This window comes from Notamacropus eugenii, chromosome 6, assembly GCF_028372415.1.
Source record: "Notamacropus eugenii isolate mMacEug1 chromosome 6, mMacEug1.pri_v2, whole genome shotgun sequence".
In the NCBI taxonomy this organism is placed as follows: Eukaryota; Metazoa; Chordata; class Mammalia; order Diprotodontia; family Macropodidae; genus Notamacropus; species Notamacropus eugenii.
Genome location: NC_092877.1, coordinates 90,141,614 through 90,164,320, shown reverse-complemented (window position 1 = coordinate 90,164,320; position 22,707 = coordinate 90,141,614). Strand labels below are relative to the sequence as shown.

General features: G+C 35.5%; 1 protein-coding gene across 2 annotated transcripts in view; it reads left to right on the top strand.

Moving 5' to 3' along the window:
- The window catches only part of ARAP2 (ArfGAP with RhoGAP domain, ankyrin repeat and PH domain 2), a 228,206-nt gene that overhangs the window by 122,786 nt on the left and 82,713 nt on the right, over positions 1 to 22,707 (top strand). For both annotated transcript variants that reach the window (XM_072620438.1, XM_072620439.1), the window contains exons 15-17: positions 321 to 455; positions 12,795 to 12,939; positions 20,075 to 20,177. In XM_072620438.1, the coding sequence (XP_072476539.1) occupies positions 321 to 455; positions 12,795 to 12,939; positions 20,075 to 20,177 (383 nt within the window). The remainder of the gene's footprint in view (positions 1 to 320; positions 456 to 12,794; positions 12,940 to 20,074; positions 20,178 to 22,707) is intronic.

Sequence of the window (22,707 nt, the reverse complement as noted above, 5' to 3'; positions counted from 1 at the left end):
GGTAAAATTACTCATCCTCACCAAAGTTTGATTTTGAGAATAAGAACTCCCAAAGTAATTACTTTAGAGAAAAGTTCAAGAAGCAGTTTATTTCTTACCAGAATTGTGTGAATTGTAGACATGTAAACAATCTAACACAGATGATTGAATTAGCATCAGATTAGAGTTTAATTGGGATATGGCCTGAGTATGTGCAAGCAGCTTGTGGTATAACATACATATTCTTTTAAAATGGATCTTGCGTGGTATTTATGAAATCTTTACATTTCATTTGTGCTTTTTGGACACAAAAAAGGACGTTATTCTTTTTTCCTTTATAGATTTCCCCAAGCATGACGTTCCTTTTGAAAGTGGATTACCTCAAGAATCTTCACATTCCACTTTTCTCTGTGACTTTTTGTATCAAGTTCCGTCTGTGGCTGCTAAACTGTCTACAGAGAAAAAAATGATTGAAGGTATCTTTTCTCTTCTTGTAATAATGTCTTATATATCTAACTCTACTTCACATTTTATCTGCACAATGATTGTTTAAATTTAGTTAGGTGACTTGGTGGGCATGGAATCAGGAAGGCCTGAGTTCAAATCCATCCTTAGATGTATAATCACTATGTGACCTTGACCAAGTCACTTAACCTGTCTGCCTGCCTGAGTTTCCTTACAGGTGAAGTGGAAATAATAATAGCACTCACCCAGGGTTGTTGTGGGGATAAAGTGAGATAATATTTGTAAAGCCTTAGCACAATGCCTGGCACATAGTAGGTGGTATATAAATACTTGTTTCCTTCTTATTTCTTTCCTTTGTAAAGTCATATTAATAAACCTATTTAAACCTCTTCATAATCTAATCCCTTTCTGTCTTTCCAGTCTCCTTAATTCCTGTCTGCATGCTCTGCCTTCCAAGGACACTGGCCTTCTTTCCATGCCTCCCTCACCCACAACATCCCTTTCTCCTCCTTTCCCTTTCCCTCATTCTCAAGAACGTTCTGTCTCCTCATCTCATTGCAAATCCCCTATTTTGCAGATGCCCTTTCCCTGGTTTCTATCCTCTCACTCATCTGTCCCCTCCCCTCTCTATACCCCCACCCACTGCTAACCTTTTCCCTCTGAGATTACCTCCTACTCATGGTGTACATTTCTTGGATGTGGATTTTTCCCCCATGTGTCTCCCATTAAGCTACTTACAGGCAGGAGTTGTTCCTGCCTCTCAACACTTAATACATGGCCTACTACCTAGTAAGCCCTTAATAAATGCTTTATGACTGATAGACTGATTTTGAATTCTGTACCCATATCACTTGTTGCCTGTTGGAAAGTTTGGGGTGAGTACCCTGTAGGTATTTGAAACTTAACATGTCCTAGGCAGACTTTGTTATCTTTTCCCAAGCCCATTCCTTTGCTAAACGTCCCAGTTTCAAGGCTGCCACCATCCTTCCAGTTGCCCAGGTGTACAAACCCAGTGTCATCACCTCCTCACTCCCACTCCCCCAACTCACCAAATCAGTTTCCAGCTCTTGTGGTTCCTATGTCCACAGCATCTCAAATGAAGTAATCACTGGAAGGTGCTTAGAAGGTGCCTACTGCATACTAAGTACTATACAAATGTTAGCTATTAGCATTGTTAACTCATATACATCCCCTTTTCTCTCTTCTCCCTGCCTTCACTCTAGTTCAAGTCCTCATCACGTTTTGACTTGATTGAAATTGCCTCTTGATTGATTTCTCTGCCCCAAGGGTGTCCACACTAGTCCATCCTCTATATAGCTCCCAGAGTGATTTTCCTAAAAGGGCAGATCCAACTTTGTCATCTTTCCCTCTCTCCATACTCCAGTCAGTACCTTTCCATGACTCTCTTGACTTTTCTTTACAATCTGCCCCCATCCTACCTTTCTAATCTTGTTGGACATATTTCCCATCTCATACTCTTTCTTCCAGCCATTATCCATTCCTTCTTGCCTTTCCTCATATAGCCCTTCCTCTTCCAAATCTGTGGCTTTGCACTGGCATCCCCCATGCCTAGAATGCATGTCCTCTTCACTTCTAATTCTTGGAACCCCTGGCTTCCTTCAAGACTCCCCTCAAGTTCCTCTCTCTGTGACTACCCTCAAGTCAGTCTGGTATCATGAACAGGGAGCTGGGCTTGGAACCTGGAAGATATGAGTGTAGGTCCTCCTTCTGTTACATCCCACCTCTGCGACCCTGAGTAAGTGACCTAACTTTTGAGTGCTCTAGGAAACTCTCAGAAGGTGCTAAACTGCATCAGCAAAGGGCGTTTGCTCACCGAGACATCGCCAATGCCAGTCAGATCACAGATCCAGCTGTCATCCCTGTTCATGTGTGTACATGCTCTTTGGGTGGCCTTTTCATTCCAGAGATCTACCACTATGCCTTTTCATACTGTATACACTTAATAAGTGTCTGTTGTTTTGTTGAAATAAGGAAGTTACTAAACTATGAAGAGGATAATGAAAGGGGAAAGGAACAAGCATTTACAGAATGCCTTTCATGTGCTAATCCAATGAACATTTATTAAGGGCCTCTGATGTTGCAGGTACTGTTGAAAATGCTGGTGATACAATTAATAAAAATATAGTGCCTGCCCTCAAACAGCTTACAACATAAAGTATCAGGCACTATGCTAAGCGCTTTACAGATATTCCCTCCTTTGAGGCTCCCAACAACCTTGGTAGGTAGGTGCTGTTTTAATCACCATTTTACAGTTTTTGAAACTGAGGCAAGCAGGTTAAGTGACTTGCTCAGGATTACACAGATAGTAAGTGTATGAGGCCAGATTTGAACTTAGTTCTTCCTGACTCTAGGTCACCTGTCTTCCTCTAGGAAATGTGTGAGGCAGGGGGAGAATCATGAGAGCAAAGTGTGAAGAAAGTATTGAGAGGAAATCTCATCATGGGATTTCATTGAATTTGCCAGTTGAATAATATTGATTAATAAACTTATTAGCATTTCAAAATTGACAGCGGAGACCAGCAAAACCTATGGTAGTTTTCTTCTGTATCTCGGTAACAGGGAAATAGTATTTAAGGAAGTAGATGATGGTCTCTGTCCTGAGTGTAGACAGGAGTCAAGGAGACTTATTAAGAGCCTTTCATCCAGGTAAAAGGTGATTGAAGTTTGGAGTCAGATGGATCATATGTGAGTGGAGAGAAAAGAAAAGAACCATTCTGGAAAAATAAATTAGACTTTGAGAATCATGAGCTTATTACACAAAGGAGAAGAATTCAAAGATTTATTATTTTTTTCAGTTAGCAGATATCTATTTCTTCCCTGGTATATATATGATGTTGTTCTCCATCCTTTGGAGGATATAAGGAAATATGTGATGCTGTCTTGGGGACCTTATGAGTAAGTTGTGGAATGTGAGGAAAAATATTACTGTGGAACTATTCAAAATATATTTGAATATATTTGTAAAAAGAAGCAAGTGAGGGGAAAATGCCAGTTAAAGAACCCAGTTTGGATTGGAGTCATTACCTTTCTGTTGGTGGGATAGGAAGTTTGCAATTAACTTCTCCGTAGCGGTGGAGTTCACCACTGTAGGAAAGGAGGAAGTGGAGAGTGGGAGAGCTACATGGAGAGAGACAGCTGGCATTTCTGGCTACTGTCTCCAAATGCCCTTTTATCAGGGTGGGGAAAGTCACAGGAACAGAGGAGAGAGTGGAGTGAGGGGGCACTGTCATGCCTCTGTCTTCTGGCTTGTTCTTTGTCAGAGTCTTGTGCAGGAACCAGATCCTGCCGTGTCACCACATGTCCCAACTGAGGACAGCCTGTTTAGATAAGCCAAGCTATCTAGTTAGTTTATTGAAAAATGGATGGGAGTCTTGACACAGCTGGCTTCAATGAAAGATAAGAAGCTTCACAAGGCAGCTGGAAGCTGGCATATATTTCCTGAGGAGAAGAGGAGCTCACAGCAGTTTTTTGACCATAAGAAACACTTTGGATATAAATTCAAGTAGCTCTGAGAGACTCTCAGGGTACTTAGTCACATCCTGTTTAGGTGGCTGATTCCTTTTTGGAGCAGAGCTCTTCTTGGGTTTGTTTCAGATTTTTCTTCTTTTTGGTATATTTTAGGAACTTATTATATAATAAGTTACAGGCTTTTATTTTGGTTATAAAGATATTGCTTACATAGAAAGAAATGATAACTCATTCGTGTATGTTCAACAAAAGTGAGCATGGTTTTCTTCCCAAATCTCTTCTTTCCTCTTTAGTTCCTTGTTTTTGTTGAATTTTTTATTGGTGTCACCATTCACCCAAGTCACCCTGGTCATATATTTTTCCTTCTTTTTGCTCCCAAGTTTCCAAGTGCTATCTCTTTTACCTCTAGAGTATCTTGTACTATTTTCTCCTCCTTTTCAGATAGAGATTCTGTAAAGAGCACTGGGTTGATAGTAAGAAGACCCATATTTGAATCTTGGCTTTTTTTCTTAGTGACCTTGGTGACCTTGGACAGTTACCTCTCTGTGACTCATTTTTCTTTAGAAAGTGAACCAGGCTCCTTCCAACATTTCATCTTCTAGTCCTTTGAGCTATTTCCTTGTTACTGCCCTACATCGCCCTCACCATTCTCTCTCCAGCTTCCCGTGCTGCCAGATTTGTCTTCCTAGTTTACAGATTTGATCACCCCAGTACCCTACTCCAAAGCCTTTAACTGCTGAGCAAAGTATGGCTTGCTTAGGCTAGCCTTAGGCTGACTCTGGGCAAGGCACTCTATAATCAGACTTCATTCTACTTTTCCATGGTACTGTTGTCTTTCATTACTCTGTGCTTAGTCAAACTAGACAGGCTTTAGTCTCACCCATCCTATCTCTGTACCTCTGAATGAACTTTCATCTGCATCTTCTCTCCCTCCCCTCCACCCCAACAACCCCCAACTGCCTCCTTGGTATTCAGTATTCCACTGAAATGCCCTTGAATCCATAAAAATTTTCTGGGTACCTTAAGCAGAAGGGAATTTCTCTTTTTTCCATACTCTTAATTGCACTTTATATCTCTTCTATACATGTCATATTTTTATGTATATGGGGCAGCTAAGAGTACTGGACCTAGAGTCAGGAAAACTCATCTTTCTAAGTTCAAATCTGGCTTCAGACACTTACTAGCTGTGTGACCCTGGGCAAGTCACTTAACCCTCTTTGCTTCAGTTTCCTCGTCTGTAAAATGAGCTGGAGAAGGGAAATGGCAAATCGCTCTAGTATCTTTGTCAAGAAAACCCCAAATGGGGTCATGAAGAGTTAGACATGAATGGAGCAAATGAACATCAAAATGTCTGTCATCATCTTTTCTAGATTGTAAGGTATATTGCTGTCTAATTTATTTTTGTATCTCTGTCAGCATCTGTTGTATGTGCATACATACATAGAGGTATGTGCATGCCTCTATTTCTTTACCACTGTCTTCTTCCATCTTTGTTAGATGGCTTCTCTTCTCTCCTTCCTATGAGAACTGTCATCTCAAAGATTGCCTGTGACCTACTCATTATAAAATTTTGGCTTTTTTTTTTAGGTCTTCTTTAATCTTGACCTCTTTGTAGTATTTGGTACTGTGGGTCACTTTCTATAACTAAAAACTGTCTCTTTGCTTGACTTTGAAGATGCCACACATTCCTTTATCTGAGTCTGTCTTTCTAACCACCACTCTCTCTCCTTTAGTAGATTCTTCTTGACCCCCTTGAGAATTCCTTTGCCTGCTTTGTAGTGCCCTGCACAGTCTGGCTGGCATCAACCCACTTTTCTATCCTTACCTCAAATTATTCCCTTCCACAGCTGTCCAGCCAAGTTGAGTCATTTGCTATTTCCTTGTTTTTCTGCCTCTGCTCCCTTTCCTTGGGAATAGCCTATCTTCTTCTTTACCTGTTGAAGTTCTTCCCATCGTATAGTGCCATCTCAAATGTTTCCTTTGCTAATTGTTACCTTCACACTTTAGATAGCACTTGGTTTTATACTTCTCTCATGTGCTTACTATCATACGGATAACTATGTACCTGCTTTATTCTCCAATGACCGTGTAAGCTTCATGAGTGTTTTTAACTTTTATTTCCTCAGCTGCTCAATGGTAGAGTAGCACTTAACTAAGAAACAAACATTTGCTTAATTTTTTAACTTTATTAGTTTGTAATATGATTTACTTTTCTCTAAAGTGAATAATTTCCTTCAAAGCCAATGGAGTACATTGGTTGATGTGTTTTAAATTGCTCTGATTTGGATAATTTGTTTTTAGAAAGTTAGAACCAGAAACATCTTTAGGGATCACATAATACAACCCCTTTATTTTATAGATGATAAAACCAGTTTTCAGAGAATTTAGTGTTCTTTTACAGTTAGTGATTGAACTGAATAGCCCCCACCGCCCTTCGTTGTTTCTTTAATTATCTCAGGCTGCCAAATTAGAACTTTACTTCTATTAATTAAAAAAAAAAAGCATAATGAGAATACTCGAGGGAATAAAACAGAGGGTGAGTATTGTTAAATCCATGAGAACATTTAGAAAAATGAACCAAATTCTTTTGCTATAGAAGGAACAGATGATAGAATGAATATTAGTGGCTTTTAGAAAGCTATATTGCCTCATTTATGCCCCTGAAATACCTATGAATATGGTTATAAGCTAGTGAATTTAGCCAAATTTAAAATCAACAAAGTAGAATAAAAATAGTGTAACAGCTCTTTTAAAATACTTTCCTCTTGTCCTTTATGTATGTTGACTTCGATTCTTTGATTCCTTCCTTCCTTCCTTCCTTCCTCCCTCCCTTCCTTCCTTCCTTCCTTCCTTCCTTCCTTCCTTCTTCCTCCCTTCCTTCCTTCTTCCTCCCTTCCTTCCTTCTTCCTCCCTTCCTTCCTTCCTTCCTTCCTCCCTTCCTTCCTTCCTTCCTTCCTTCCTTCCTCCCTCCCTCCCTCCCTCCCTCCCTCCCTCCCTCCCTTCCTTCCTTCCTTCCTTCCTTCCTTCCTTCCTTCCTTCCTTCCTTCCTTCCTTCCTTCCTTCCTTCCTTCTTTCCTATTTCATTCCTTTATCCTTTCTTCCCTATCTTTTTTTTCAAACTTTTCTTTCCAAATGAACTTACTTTGAGATCAAATGCAGTGTATTGAATAGGTTACTAGACTTGGAATCAGGAAATCCTGGTTTTGAATTCTGCCCCACACACTCACTAGCTATGTGTCTCAAGACAACTCACTGAATCTCTAAGTTTTAGTTTAATCATCGTCAAAATGGAGGCAATTAATAGTACCTACCTCCGAGTGTTGTTGTGAGGATCAAATGAGATAATGTAAGTAGAAGCACTTTAGAAAAGGTAAAGCACCATGTAAATGTTTATCATCATCACCACCACCACCACCATCATTACTATTGCCATCACCTCCCAGTACACCAGCAGTGGCGTTGACCTTCCACGTATTGTGTGCCTCCATAAAACGACCATTGTCTTGGACAGATTCAATAGAATTGAACTGTCATGTATGGCAACATTCACTATATAGCAGAAAAGAAACTATCTTTGTTAAACCAGGTTTCTAGGAGAAAGGCCCGTTTGCCACGGGTGGGGTGTATTTATCCAGTCAGCTTGCCACCATCTTGGTAATACGAGTCAATTGTTTACAAAATTGGTTTCAACTAGTGTACTGTCTTGTGCAGGCTGTTGTTGTCTAAAATAATATCACTGCCACCAGTATGTCTAAGGTTCCTAGAAAATATATTTTTAGAAACCTCTTATTTAAGAAAAAAAAGATAGACCAAGAAAGTGGTTAAGTCTAAAGAACAGAGTTCCCTGTGTTTTGTTTTAACATCCTATCCTGGTGGAGAGTATTTCTACCACTGAGCTTGACATTCATAGAGGAATTAATTTTTACAAAGGATTTGAGAAAATAGCATGTGAAGCTTTTTCCTTTAGAAGATTTGTAATGGACCACAAGACCTTTTCCCCCTGTAAAGTCATCTAGCAGCAAAATGATTGTTTTAAAAACTTGTCTGAAGCTTAAATGCACGTTGTTCTTCAAAGAGTTTGTAGCTGCTTTCAAATGATCAGCGAAGTTCTTAGCATTTGGAAGTTCCTCCAGCCTATGGTTATAAAGACTGGTCTGTATTTTTTTTTCATTATAGTATTTATGAAATGAAAGATTTCTAGGCCTGGGTAGAACCAAGCCCAGCAAAATAATGGTTTTTTCTTACTCTTATTCCCCAAGCATTAAAAAAATGTGTATTTGTGTGTGTGTATGTGTGTGTGTGTGTGTGTGTGTGAGTGTGTGTGTTTGTGTGTTTCAACCTGGTTTTAAAACCCTTTTGATATAATGTATATTTTTATGGGATAAATTTTAATTTACTTTACTCCTTGCTAAACTACTAGTTGTTCACTTATGTCTGACTCTTTGTGACCCCATAGACCATAACATGCCAGACCCTTCTGGTACGTGGGGTTTTCTTGGCCAAGATACTGGAGTGGTTGGCCATTTCCTTCTCAGTGTATCACCTTTTGTCAGATCTCTTCCCTGCAGCCATTCTATCTTGGGTAACGGTGCCTGGCATAGTACCCATAGCTCATAGTTTAATGGTACTATACAAGTTCCACACCCCCCCGCCCCCTACAACAAAGCAGGGAGTCAGGGGGGCAATCTACTATTACTTTTTCTTTTAGATTGATATCCTTAGCATTGAGTAATTTTGAGGATAGTTTGTACTTTGATTATTTTATGTTTTACATCTTAAAATATATTTGAACTGATAGAATCATGATAAAAGTTACTGGCATTTACATAAACGTTGTTATTCACAGAGGACTTGCTATACACTGTTTATTCTGAACCTCAGAATAACCCAATAAGTTAGGTACTTTATTCTTTTACTGATTTTGCAAATGAGGAAACAGAGGCTTAGATGGATTACATGATTTACCCAAGTTACAAGAGCCATATCTCAAATACAAATCTTTGGACATAAAATTTGTTAATTTTTCCAATACACCAGTAGTTTTCACCATTTTTTAAAAATGAAGAAATATGAGTTTATGTTTTAATGGCTTTTGAATAAAAATTATCGCATACTTTAGGGTGCATGAAAGATACTAATCTTATGAGTTATTTTAATGCTTAGACACAAAAATTAAACATAAATTTAACTTGTATTCATTATGTATAACTAAGGTATTAGTGCAAATGAAATTGTACTCCATCTACCCATAATATCTAAACCCTATCACAGTATCATAGACCAAAGGGACATTAGAGGCAAATAACCCTCCAACCTCAATTTGTACATTTCCATTATTTGCAGTGTATTTTAGCCTCATTATGATGAGTAATGAATTTTTCTGTCAAGCATTGTACAAAAAAAATGTCTCTTGGGATGAGTTTTCTCAAATCTGTTTTTTTGTTGGCAAATAGTTTCTGGTAGTTAGTTAGTTCTGATTAGTTGTTAAGTGTTGCCTGTTGGTTTCGTTGGTAGGGATGGGAGTAGGAACCTTTTAGGTTTGTGCAATTTGGTTCCAGTCAGTTCAATTCTTAAGGACTTTTCTTTTTCCCTGTCAGGTCTAATATAGTGAAGCTTTGACTTGAATTCATTTGAAACGTTGAATTATATACCTGAGATCAGCAAATGCATTAGTATTTACCCACAGCATCAATCAGTCAACAGATATTATTGTTCTGTGTGTCTTGTATGTGTCAGAAACTGTTCTAGGCTTTGAAAATATAAGGGTAAAAAATGAAACAATCGCTGCTTTCAGTGAGCATATATATCTGAACGAGAGGCAGTAAGTACATGTAAAACTTAATAAATACATATGCATACACATAGATGCGTGTGTATACACACACACACACACGCGGACACATATATAGCAAGGGCAGCTAGGTGGTACAGTGGAGGTGGCACACTGGATAGAATGCCAGACTTAGGGTCAGGATGACCTGGGTTCACACTTGGCCTCAGATACTTAGTAGATATTTTCTCCTTAGTAGAATGAGCTAGAGAAGGAAATGGCAAAACCTTCCAGTATCTTCACCAAGAAATCTCCCCAAAATAGGATCTTGAAGAGTTGGGCATGACTGAAAATGACTAAACATATACACGTACACAAAGCAGTTAAATAAGTAGTTTGAAAAGGGCATTCACAGCTGGCGATACATATTTAAATTCCTGTCAGTTAATGGCTGTGACTTTTCTGTTGAGGTACCTAGCTTTCTGAATTTTTTAATAATATACTTAATAAATGTTTTTGGTAATGATATGCTGCAGGACTAAATTTTTTTCCAACTCATATCACCTTTAAAAAATTGTTGGACATAATCCCTTTTTTTTTTAAAGTTGAGATTTTTGGAGGGCTAACCCTTGTAAATTTAGATTCCTATGATTTCTGTACTGTTTATTTGATACAACATCCATCCTTTCAGTTATCAAGCTAAAAGATAGTCATTGAGTTCCTGTTGGTTACTGAATAAGGTCCAAACTTGATAACTAGACATTCAAGGAACTTCAAAATAGACCCCGGGCTATATCTCTCTATCTTTCCAGCTTCATCTCTGAATATTTTTCTGTACATATGCTATACTAACCAAACCAGGATGCTTACTTTTCTCCAAATATTCTTGGCTATTTTCCAGCTAATAGAAATATCACTCCTTGTCGTTTTCTTATAAAAATATTGTGCATCGTTAAGGGCATATTAGTTCAAATACTATCTCTTCTTTAAAGTCTCCCTGGATCAATCTCTGAATTCCAGATAGATATTTGATTGTATTTTTTGTTATGGAACTAACACAAAAAGCTTTAAGGATTGTTTTTTTTTTTTTAATACACCTTAGGATCATAGATTTTAGAGACAGGTTTTAGAAATCATCTAGCCTCACTGCTCATTTTACAGATGAGAAGTCTGAGGCAGCTGAAGGGATATGTGAAAGGTCACATAGGTAAAGGTAAGCTTCTTGAAAACAGGATCTTTTTTTTTTGTCTGTGTAATATCCAATTCCTAGCATATTATCAGAACTTAATAAAGGTTTGGTGAATTGTTCATGATAGCATAGCTGAAATATAAACCTTCTTCCTCTCAATGCAGTTTATCTCTTCTTAAAAATAGTAGAGATGAACTGCTATAGAAAAGAACAAGGATATTTTGCATCCTAGGTAGTGTCAAGTACCATGCTTTCTTTGCACATAATAAATACTCAGTAGATAGTAGTGGAATGAATGAATGAATGTGTCTTATTTATCTGAAGTTATCCATTCCTAAGTCATTTGAAGATGGCTCTTAAACATTGTTCTCTATCTAACTTACTTCAGAGACTATAACTGGGATATTTTTCCTCCATATTTTTTACTAGTTCAGTGTGTGCATCAGTGTGACATGTTTGACCTTCACCCTTTACATGGAACCTGTAAAAATGTGGATTATTTTTCTTTGTCCTGTAATCCACTGTGAATACTGGGACATGACCTTATGGTGGAAAATAGATTGAGTCTGAATTAGTCTCCATTTCTACTGCCCACAATAAAAGAGTATTATATTTTTGTTTCCAACTGCTATGATCATGCTATCTATTTTGTCCTTGACTTCTCAGGTACACAATGTTTATCGCTATTGAGAGAGTTTTAGAAAGATGGAAAAAAGTATCATATTTTTCTTATGAGTTTTCCATCAAATTCTAATACTAATTATTCTAATTCCCTAAAGAGAAATTAATATGTTATTAAGAGGAGATTTTTTTCATACTGGACAAAATTTGTTGGGTTTTTTTTTTTTGAGAGATAAGATTTAAATAAAGTTATAATGAGGTTAGAGCTAAATCCAAATTAATGTTTTGTTTCTTAAAATAAAACTTTTTAGATATCCAAAGGTGATGCATTTGGAATATTTGTGCTTAATTTTTTCATCCATTTATTTGTACAGTTACTTTTATTCATTGCAGTGTGTTTAACTGAACAACAGTAAATTGCTTGATATATGATTCTCATTTTTTTGTCTTATAGAATTTTGATTTGATTTTAAATCATTTAAAAAAATTTGTCAAATTTTAGTACTGTGTTGAAGTCAACATAGACCTTACGTTAAAAATTCCTGGAATAAATAAAAAATACCTGGCACAGGGGAAAGAGCAAAACACTTTGAGACAGGAGTTGAGTTCAAACACTGACACTAGCTACTGGACAGATCATGGAGAACATAATTTTTGCTGACTGAGCGTTTTTGATAGTTCTACACTACACTAGCACTTGATCCTGGTCCCTACTCTGGATGCAGATCACAGAGATGAGTGCAAGAGATACCTTTGATTCATCTGTGTAGGGATAATATTAATAGGAGCCAGGTTATCATAAGAGAGTATAGATAGGAGAACCAGTAACAGAGAATTGCATTTAGGGGTGTGTGAAAAGATTTGGTGAAGGAGACTGACTGGCCATAAAGAACATGTTTTAAGGTGGAGTGTCAGCACAGTATCCAGGGCTACTGAAAAAGGTCAGGGAGGATTTAGAGTGAGAAGAATAACGTGGGAATTGGGTGGTTATTGGTGAATTTGGAGATGACCATTCAGTTGGAATGGTAATGATGATAGAGGATATAAAAGAGTGTTTGGTGAAGAAAGAGGTGGACAGTGTATACTCTAGGGAGTTTTCAAGTATGGGCTAGAAAGGTGTTAAAAAGGGTGTATTTCTTTAAATATGGATTGGATTACTAAGATCCTTTCCTAAACTGACTGGTTCTACGGTAGTTAGATCGCAATTTGAAAGTAGAATGTTTTGTTGATTTCCATATGTTACAGTTCAACTTTTCTCCCTCTCTCTCTTTTAAAACACAGAAACAAATAAAAAATGGTGTGTTTTGGAAGGGGGCTTCTTGAGTTATTATGAAAATGATAAGGCAACAACTCCTAATGGCACGATTAATATGAATGAAGTTATCTGCCTTGCTATACACAAAGAGGACTTCTCTATAAATACCGGGTAGGTTCTAAAATTAGATACTTAAGAAGTGAAATAATGTTTGTATGCATTTTTAAAAAAGTAATTCATGATTTTTATTGCTGCCCCATATTTCTTTCTTTTAGAAGGAACAAAACCTATTAAATATAGTCTCCAATAAAGGACATCCATTCATGGAAATGGTGTTGAGTTTGGAGTTGGAGGATGTGGGTTCAGATTCTGCCTCTGTTACTCAGTAGCTAACCTGGGGTAAATCACTTAATTTATCTTTGGACTTTAGTTTCCCAATCTTTAAAATAAAAGGGATCAATCAGATAATGTCTGGGATGATTATCTAATCCAAAGAGAAGTCTTTCAAAAGTTTGAAAATGAAAAGTTTACCAAACAGTAACCTGCAACATGTCTAAATTAATTGGAATTATCTAAATAACCTTCCTTTATTGCTTTTCTCAAAATCAAAATTTTCTAATATGTGTCCTTCTATTATTTTGAAAATTCCAATTGAGAATTTATATTCTGAGTTACATTAGTGATTGCAGCAATACTGGCCCATAAAATAAGAGATAATAAAATGAATTTCTGAGGGCATTTAAGATTGGAATAGTGAGGAATATTCATTTGATAATATAAAAATAGTGAATTCTCTATCTGAATTAAATTTAATGCTATTTTTCTAAACATTCTGCTGAGGCCCGTTTCTGGAGTTTTTATATACCATATGTCTTCATTTGGCACAAAAAACTCTGAAGTATTTCATTCTTATGTGTAATAAGTTCAGTTTTGGAATGCTTTAAAATTTGATATTATAACTGATTTGCAACTTGCAAATTTCTTCAAAAACTTGATTTCCTTACTAAGCAAAGAGATGTGATAGCCAAAGACAGCAGCACTTTAAATTGTCATTTGTGAATCTCTAATGAAGGGAGGATGGTTAAAGTCTGTGAACAATATTGATACATGGAATATAGTGTTAATGCATAGACTAACAAGTCCACGCAAAGCTTGACAGGAGACCCAATTAAGTCAGAAAATTCCAAGACTATTTAAAGATGAAAGTAATAGAATAATAAACAGAAAAAATGCAATAGAGTAGCCAAAATTTCTGTAACAAAATATTTTCCTTATTGACGGTAGTTGAACCATGATGTTCCTCATCTATAATGACTCAGTCTTGGCTGTGCCATATACAAAAATTGAAATACTAAAGAAAAAAGAGAGAAGAAGCAGTTGGACTTGACCGAGTACAAACAGACAAAAATGAGTCTGAAAAAAATACAGTGTTAGAAGCATTGAAGGATTAATTCCCAAGATATTTGAAAAGGGAGGAGGTACCAGAATAATGTAATAGAAAAAATATGAAAACTGAGGGTGCTACCCCCCAAAAATATGGTGAACATAACATCTTAATAGATTTAATTTAATTTAATAGGTTTAATAACCATATATTTAGTTTTTAATTTTTATAAAACTTTTGAAAACTAAGAAAATTAATAATAGCCATTTGTATGGTGCTTTAAGTTTGGTCAGGCGCTGTATATACATTATCTCATTTTTGCCTCACAGCAATCCTGTGAAGTAAGTGCTGCAGAAATCCACATGTATGGAGGGAATTTTAGAAAAAAATATAGGAAGGGAAGAGGAAGACTTTGGTCATTGGGTTCCTACAATAGATTATAATTTTTCAGTTATCTAACTCACTGAAATTTTTAGGAACTGTGTTTGACTTTATTGTTTGAAGAGGATAAAAAATCATTTCCCTGTGGAGCAGAATGCAGTGTTAAAGACTCTCCTGGTTTTTTTTTTTTTTTTTTAATGAAAACCAGGTAACTTGATAACAAAGCAGCAGCTTGACATAAATAAAGATCATACGCTCCTCTTGAAAAATGTATTATCTGCAGTAATTTTGTTCAGTGACCCTCTGCTGATCAGTGATAGTAGAGATAAAAACAGGAGAGATGTGTGCATTCCAAATATGCTTGCCACTATCATGGAGAATGTCAGCTTACCCTCTGAATGGAAGAATTCCCTCTATGTACTTTTCCATATTCTCTTGTTGGCTGAGTGTATTAAACCCCAGAATAATATAAAAAAATCTACAATGAGATATGCAAGCACTTAAAAGAGTTTGGCATAACAGTCCACGTTGGAAACACAGTGGTTGAAAAATGTCTGTTGTCTCGACTATGATATAAAGTTGGATGGAAAACCCATGGAGTGAGTCTAATATGCGCACTGCAAATGGACAATTAAGTGGTTTGAGAACTGAATAGGAAGAGAAGGAGGAGAGTGGGTTGGATTGCATTTGGGAAATTTTGCATTTCTTCAAATAATCTAAGCCTTAAATTCATTCATTCAGGAAGCATTTATTAAGCCCTACTATGTTTCAGGCACTGTGCTATGTTGCTAAGCCTCTCACTGAAGCAAATACCTATCTTTTTAATAACAGTATTTTCAGGGGATGCTATATCCTTGCAAATCATGTAATGCCACAGTTATTTTAAAATCAAAATTATAGGTGATCCAAAGGACAATGCAGAAGAGTTGATTGGAGTAATTCAACTGTATGATGACCTATGGAATAGATGCTTAGAGATGTTAATAGGCTGGTAATGTTCAAAGGGAAATGGTAGCACATGAACAGTTCAAGTGCTACACTGATACCCTTGGAATAACCACTCTTGCAGTGTCTTTCATTTCCAACATGTAGTGGATCCTTTGTGAGTAGTATCCTTTGTAGTAGATCCTTTTTATAGATAACAACAGACAAGTCACAAAAAAAAAATAAGAGGTAGATGAATTTTTGTCTCTAATATTGGAGGAAGTATCTACGTCAGTGAGATAACAGAGAAATTGAAATGTACAACTTAAATGAATGTCTTCAGTCAGTGTAGACATTGAGATTTATGTTCAGGGATAGTGTGGATGTCAAGATTACAATAACTTAGAACGTTAAATGGCAGTTTCTAATGTTTTTAGCGTTTAATTGAATATTGATATGTTTTCTTGGTCTACAAAGTAAAAAAGCCATTTAACTTTTTTGAATCTTCAGATAATTTTTGGTAAATTAAAGATTGATAATTGTAAAACAAAATGAGTATTAATAACTAACATTTATGTAACTCCTTGACGTTTGCAAAAAACTTCATATAAATTATCTCAGGAATGTGAAAAATATACCATAGATTTCCTAGTTTCCTAGAATATAAATTTCTTATTTTGGAATTCAATCTACCTTTCCATCTTTAGCTATTCTCCCCTTTATATAGTTTGCATGCTAGCCGAATTGGTCTGCCCACAATTCTTTGTTCTTATACTTCCTTTTTCCATATCCATTTATTTGCTTACCTTTTCACCCATGAGTGGATGACCTGCTTATTTCCTTCTCTGTTAAACTGCCTCCTTTTTTTCAAGACCCAACACAGATGTCATCATCTCTATTTTTCTTTGCTTCCTGAGAGTCATCTCTCCTTCTGTTTTCTCATGATTTTATGCCTGAGTGTAATCCCTTTGTTCTCATTCCCTATTAAACTAAAATCCTTGTGACTCTGTCTCATCGCTAATCTAGACTTGTGTATCCTAACTGTCGCACAGTGCCTATAATAGGTACTTAACAATTTTTAGTTGAATTGAATTTTTTCATTTCCTCCTCACCCTTTCAAGTCTTCAATCTTATATTTACCTCTCTCCTTTCTCTCTGGACCTTAATTCTGAAAATATGTAATTCATACTTCTTGGAGGAGAGTATTTTTATTTTCTCATTAAAACATAAAATCTTCAGTATTGTTTTGTGTGGAGTAGATTTCATTACATTTATATCAGTGCTTGGCATTGTGAAATAAATAGCATTTTAGCTATTTGTCAATGCTGCTGCTTAGAACCAACTTGAGGGCCTATATTAGAAGCATTTAGATCTGTTTGACATGGAATAATTTTGAACATTTGTCACTATTTTTATAAATTTATAGGATCTGCTTTTTAGATCTCTCCCTTCATCTGATGTTCTTCCACACATCAAGCATTGATTGTTACCATCAAATGATTTATTGCTTTATCATTCTTAATACTTCAATCTGCAGTTCTGTGACTGTATGATTGTTGTTGAATACGGATTGCAACACAGTCAAGAATTCATATCATGATATCATAATTTTTGCCAACATTAACCTCAGACAACAGAATCTATGTTGGAAGAGACTTTATAGGTCATCCAAATGAATCCGTGTTGAAACAAGAATTTTCCATCTAATGGAAGGCCATCTTATGAGAGGGATCTTTATTTCGTTGTTGTGCAGCAATCAATTGTTAGAAAGTTTAGCACATGCAGGAGGGCCTGCTGTATAGGTTCTTAAGTCTGTCTTTCCCTAAAGAAAGCAATTTTTGAGGGTTCAACAGTCACTTTAATCAAGTGCATATATCATTCACTTAGTTCAAGGGAAAAAGTGAGCGCTCTGAACTTCATAGAAAATACAGACAGATAAAGAAAGATCAACAGACAAGCTTCCAACTGTCTGACCGTAAGCAATACATACCTCACAGATCCACAGACAGATCCAGCTATCTGACCATACGTACATAGTTACCAGAGAGAAAAGTACCAGCATCTGGGTTTTCAAAGCAGGAAGGACTCCTTAGCAGCTGACCAGAGTCTCCTCCTACCAAACAAACACTTCTGGGGACTGAACCCCAAAGTAACACCTCACCTCATAGTATTTGTACACTTTTCAGAGCCAGAGGGCATCATAACTCTTGAGAACTCATTAGAAAATTAGCAAAAGGTATGGGCCTCCCCTAATCAAGCTTCCCTTAATGGGCAGTTTCATCAATGAGTGGGGAAGATCTTTAACTCTCTAATTAACATTCCACAAGCTTAAACTGTCCGTTCTTCAAAGTGGATCCTTCTAGTTCTGATTTCTGGAGCCAAATGAACAGGTCTGATCTACTCGTCTACATGATATATCCATTACATGATGACAGCTAGCACGCTCTCTGTAATATTCTTTTGTCCAAGCTAAGCATTTCTAGTCGTTTCAGTCCATCCTTGTATGTTACAGTGTCTGGGCCTTTCTCTCTCCAGTTTTTCAATGGTCATAGTCCCTACTAAAATAAGAGTACCCAGAACCAAACACAGCAGTCTGTTTGTAGCTTACTGCATTGCTCTGTGTTTCTACTAATGTAGAAATAATTTGCAAAATGGAGCAATTTCTAGGTTTCAGAGCAATATTATCTAAGGAGACAAAGCTTAACTCTTCCACTACAAATCTGTCTGGAAATCAGAAGCCACTTGATAACAGAAACTGTCTTGTTTGTACCATTAGGGGTACATACACACGTGTATGTTTATATATAGGTTTACACACGTGTATATATATATTTATAATAGCCATTGATGATATTTGTTGAATAAGCAATTGGTTTCTATTTGTGTGTTGTCTTCCTCCATTAGAATGTAAGATCCTTGAGGGCATCAGCTGTCTTGCATTTCTTCTCTTTGTATCTTTAGCACTTACTGTAATTCCTGACACACTTTTATGAATGTTTCATAAATGCTTTGTCATTTAAGTAATTTTGTATGTTAAATATTCCTTTCAAAAGTAAATATTAAAATAAGATTAAATATTGATTTTACAATTCTAATTAATGCTAATGTAGCAATGATAACTTTTTTACAGAAGTGGGAAGAGAATTGTGTAATTGTGTAATTTAGATATAGTTATAATAAATATATTTCCATCATTACATAACAATTCCCATGTACCACATGATGTGAGTCATAATTATGGCTACATTAAAAGTTCATTGAACTTTCCTTTTCATTTGAATAAATGTTCTTATTAACAGTTGATTTATTTTAATCTTAGTAGCATTTTCATTCTGAGTAAATTAGCCATGTGCTGAGTGTTTTATCCTGTGAAATTGTAGAGTTGTTTAGTAGCAATATCTTCATTGCTAAATTAATTACAACAAAATTATTCAAATTATTTAAATACAAATAGAAAAATAAGTGATTCAGTATAACAAAAAAAGGAAGAAGAAACACATTATATCAGAACTGTTCTTCGTCTAGGTGGACAACAAAATCTTAGATAGTCTCAGTTTTTCCCTTTCTTCACTTTTAGCTCAAATCATAAAATGGTAATCAGAAGACATTTGGAACTCGATCCTTAAAATACACATTTTGTGTCATTTGTTAAACAGTTTTCTTTGTAGGCAGCTCTTTTAGTTGATATCTAGTTGCCACAGTCTAGTCTACAAGCATAATGGAATTATAGAATGAAATAGACATCAGAGCTCTCTAGCAAAATGCTGTCCAAATCATAAATCTCATTTACAGTGTGCTGAAAAAGTGATCATTTGACCTGAACTTGAAGTTATGGGAATAAGTGTTGAATTGAATGAGGATCTCTTATTATCACCCATTTTTGAACAGCTCTAATTATTAGAAAATTTATCCTTTTATTGACATAATTCATAGCCCAAATGCCACTTTCTACCTGAAACATTTGTTAGCATGGATAGAAATAGAGCCATTAGTAATAATCATGCCTTATCCACATTTGATTGCATTTTCTATTTATTATATGCCTTTATTATAGTGTAATTTGTTATACATTTAGTCACTAAGTCAGCAAGCATTTTTTAAGTACCTGCTATTTTCCAGGCACTGTGCTAAGTAACCAGAATGCAAAGAAAGGCAAATAACAGGCTCTCACCTCCAGGAGCTCTAATAGGAGAGACCACAGGCAAATACCTAGGTATATATGAGATATTGAGAGTGGATGGAAAATAGATGGGAGTTATCCTTTTTCACTTCTTTCATATATAAGCAACATATGAATGGAGTCTATGTATGACCTTATAGGTACTATATTATTATTATTATTAACAACTTGTATTTAACCTATTATTTAGCAAAAAAAGTAGTGCATATAGCATTTAATAAATTGAAGCAATTAAAACTTTCATTGTTAGATATCATAATCTTTCTTGTAGTTTATTATCGAGAAAAGTTTCACACACTGCTATCAATGCATGTCATTTGTTTCCCTAAAACATTGTGTATTTAAGATAGTTGAAAATCTTGAACTCTAGGGTGCTTAGTTTTTTAATATAAAAATTCACTTATATGTTTCCTTTTTTCTTTTTCTTTTTTTTCTAGGCCCATCTTTAACTTTGAAATATACTTAGTTTCAGAGCGTGCTTTTTTATTTGGTGCTGAAACTGCTCAGACTCAAAGAAAATGGACACAGGCAATAGCAAAGGTAACTTTTATCATAGTTCATCTAATCAAGACCTTTTAATGGCAACCATTTTTGTAGTAGGGAACTTGGAGAAACCTTTCTTAAAGATAGATTTCTCCGGGATGCAGTGAAAGCTGTTCTTAGGGGAAGATTTATATCTCTGAATGCTTACATGAATAAAATAGAAAAAGAGGAGATCAATGAATTGGGCTTGCAACTGAAAAAAGCTAGGAAAAGAACAAATTAAAAATTCTTCATTAAATATCAAATTAGTAATACTGAAAACCAAAGGAGAGATTAATAAAATTGAAATTAAGAAAACTATTGAACTAAAAAAATAAAGCTGAGCTGGTATTATGAAAAAAAAACAATAAAATTGATAAACCTTTGGTTAATTTTATTTAAAAAAAGACAGAAGAAAACCAAATTACCAGTCAAAAATGGAAAGGATAAATTAACCACCAATGAAGAGGAAATTAAAACAGTAATTAGAATTATTTTGCCCAATTGTATGCCCACAAATTTGACAATCTTAGTGAAATGGATGAATATTTACAAAAATATATAAATTGCCCAGATTAACAGAAGAGGAAGTAAAATACTTAAATAACCCCATCTCAGAAAAAGAAATTGAACAAGCCATCAGTGAACTCTCTCGGAAAAAAATCTCCAGGCCCAGATGGATTTACAAGCAAATTCTATCAGACATTTGAAGAACAGTTAATTCCATTACTATATAGACTATTTGGGAAAATTGGAGAAGGAGGAGTCCTACCAGATTCTTTTTGGGATAAAAATATGGTACTGATATACCTAAACCAGCAAGAGCCAAAACAAAGGACGAAAATTATAGACCAAATTCCCAAATGAATATAGAGGCAAAAATTTTAAATAAGATGTTAGCAAAAAGATTACAGCAACTTATCATGAGAATAATACACTTTGATCAGATAGGATTTATACCAGGAATGCAGGGCTGGTTGAATATTAGGAAAATTATCAGCATAATTCATCATATCAAAAACAAAACTAACAGAATCCATATGATTATTTCAATAGGTGCAGCAAAAGCTTTTGACAAAATGCAACACCCATTCCTACTGAAAACACTAGAGAGCACAGAATAAATGGAGCCTTCCTTAAAAATTAGACAGATAAGTAGCATCTACCTAAAACCTTCAGCAAACATTATATGTAATGGGGATAAGCTAGATGCATTTCCAGTAAGATCAGGGTGAAACAAAAATGTCCATTATAACCACTGTTACTAGAAATGTTAGCTTTAGCAATAAGAGAAGAAAAATAAATAGAAGAAATTAGAACAAGGCAAAGAAGAAATTATCACTCATTGCAGATCATGTGATGAAATACTTAGAGAATCCTAGAGAATCAAGTAAAAAAAACCTACTTGAAATAATAAACAACTTCAGCTAAGTTTTAGGATATAAAATAAACCTACATAAATCATTAGCCTTTCTGTATATTAGTAACAAAGCTCAAAAATAAGAGATAAAAAGAGAAATTCCATTTAAAGTAAACAGCATAAAATATTAGCAAGTCTTCCTGCCAAAACAAGCCCAGGAACTATATGAACACAATTACAAAACACTTTTCACACAAATAAAGTGAAATCTAAATAATTTGGAAAACATCAGTTGCTTATGGGTAGATTGAGCTAATATAATAAAAATGACAGTTCTACATAAATTAATTTACTTATTCTGTGCCATACCAATCAAACTACTAAAAATCTATTTTCTAGAACTAGAAAAAATAATATCAAATTCATCTGGAAGAAAAAAAGGTCCAGGATATCAAGGGAATTATTGAAAAGAAATGCTGGGGAAGGTAGCTTGGCTATACCAGATCTTAAATTACATTATAAAGCAGCAGTCATTAAAACTACTTGGTATTAGCTAAGAAATAGAGGGGTGGATCAGTGGAATAGGTTAGGTACACAAGACACAATAGTCAATGACTGTAACAATTGACTGTTTGATCAACCCAAAGACTCCAGCTTCTGGGAGAAGAACTCAGTATTTGACAAACACTTCTGGGAAAACTGGAAAGCAGTATGGCAGAAACTGGGCATAGACCAGTGTCTGACACCATATGCCAAAATAAAGTCCAAAAAGGTACATGATCTAGGAATAAAGGCTGATACTATAAACAAATTGGGGAGCAAGGAATAGTTTATCTGTCAGATTTATGGAGAAAGGAGGAATTTTATCACCAAACCTGAGATAGAGAACATTATGAAATGCAAAATGGATAATTTTGATTACATTAAATTCAAAAATTTTTGTACGATAAAGCCAATGCAGCCAAGATTAGGAGGGAAAACTGAGAAAAAAAGTTTTACAACTAGTGTTTCTCATAAAGGTCTGATTTCTGAAATATAAAGAGAACTGAGTCAAATGTACAAGAATACAACTCATTCCCCAACTGATAAATGGTCCAAGCATATGGAAGAAATTAAAGCTATCTATGTTCATATGAAAAAATGCTCTAAATCATTATTGATTAGAGAGATGCAAATCAAAACAACTCT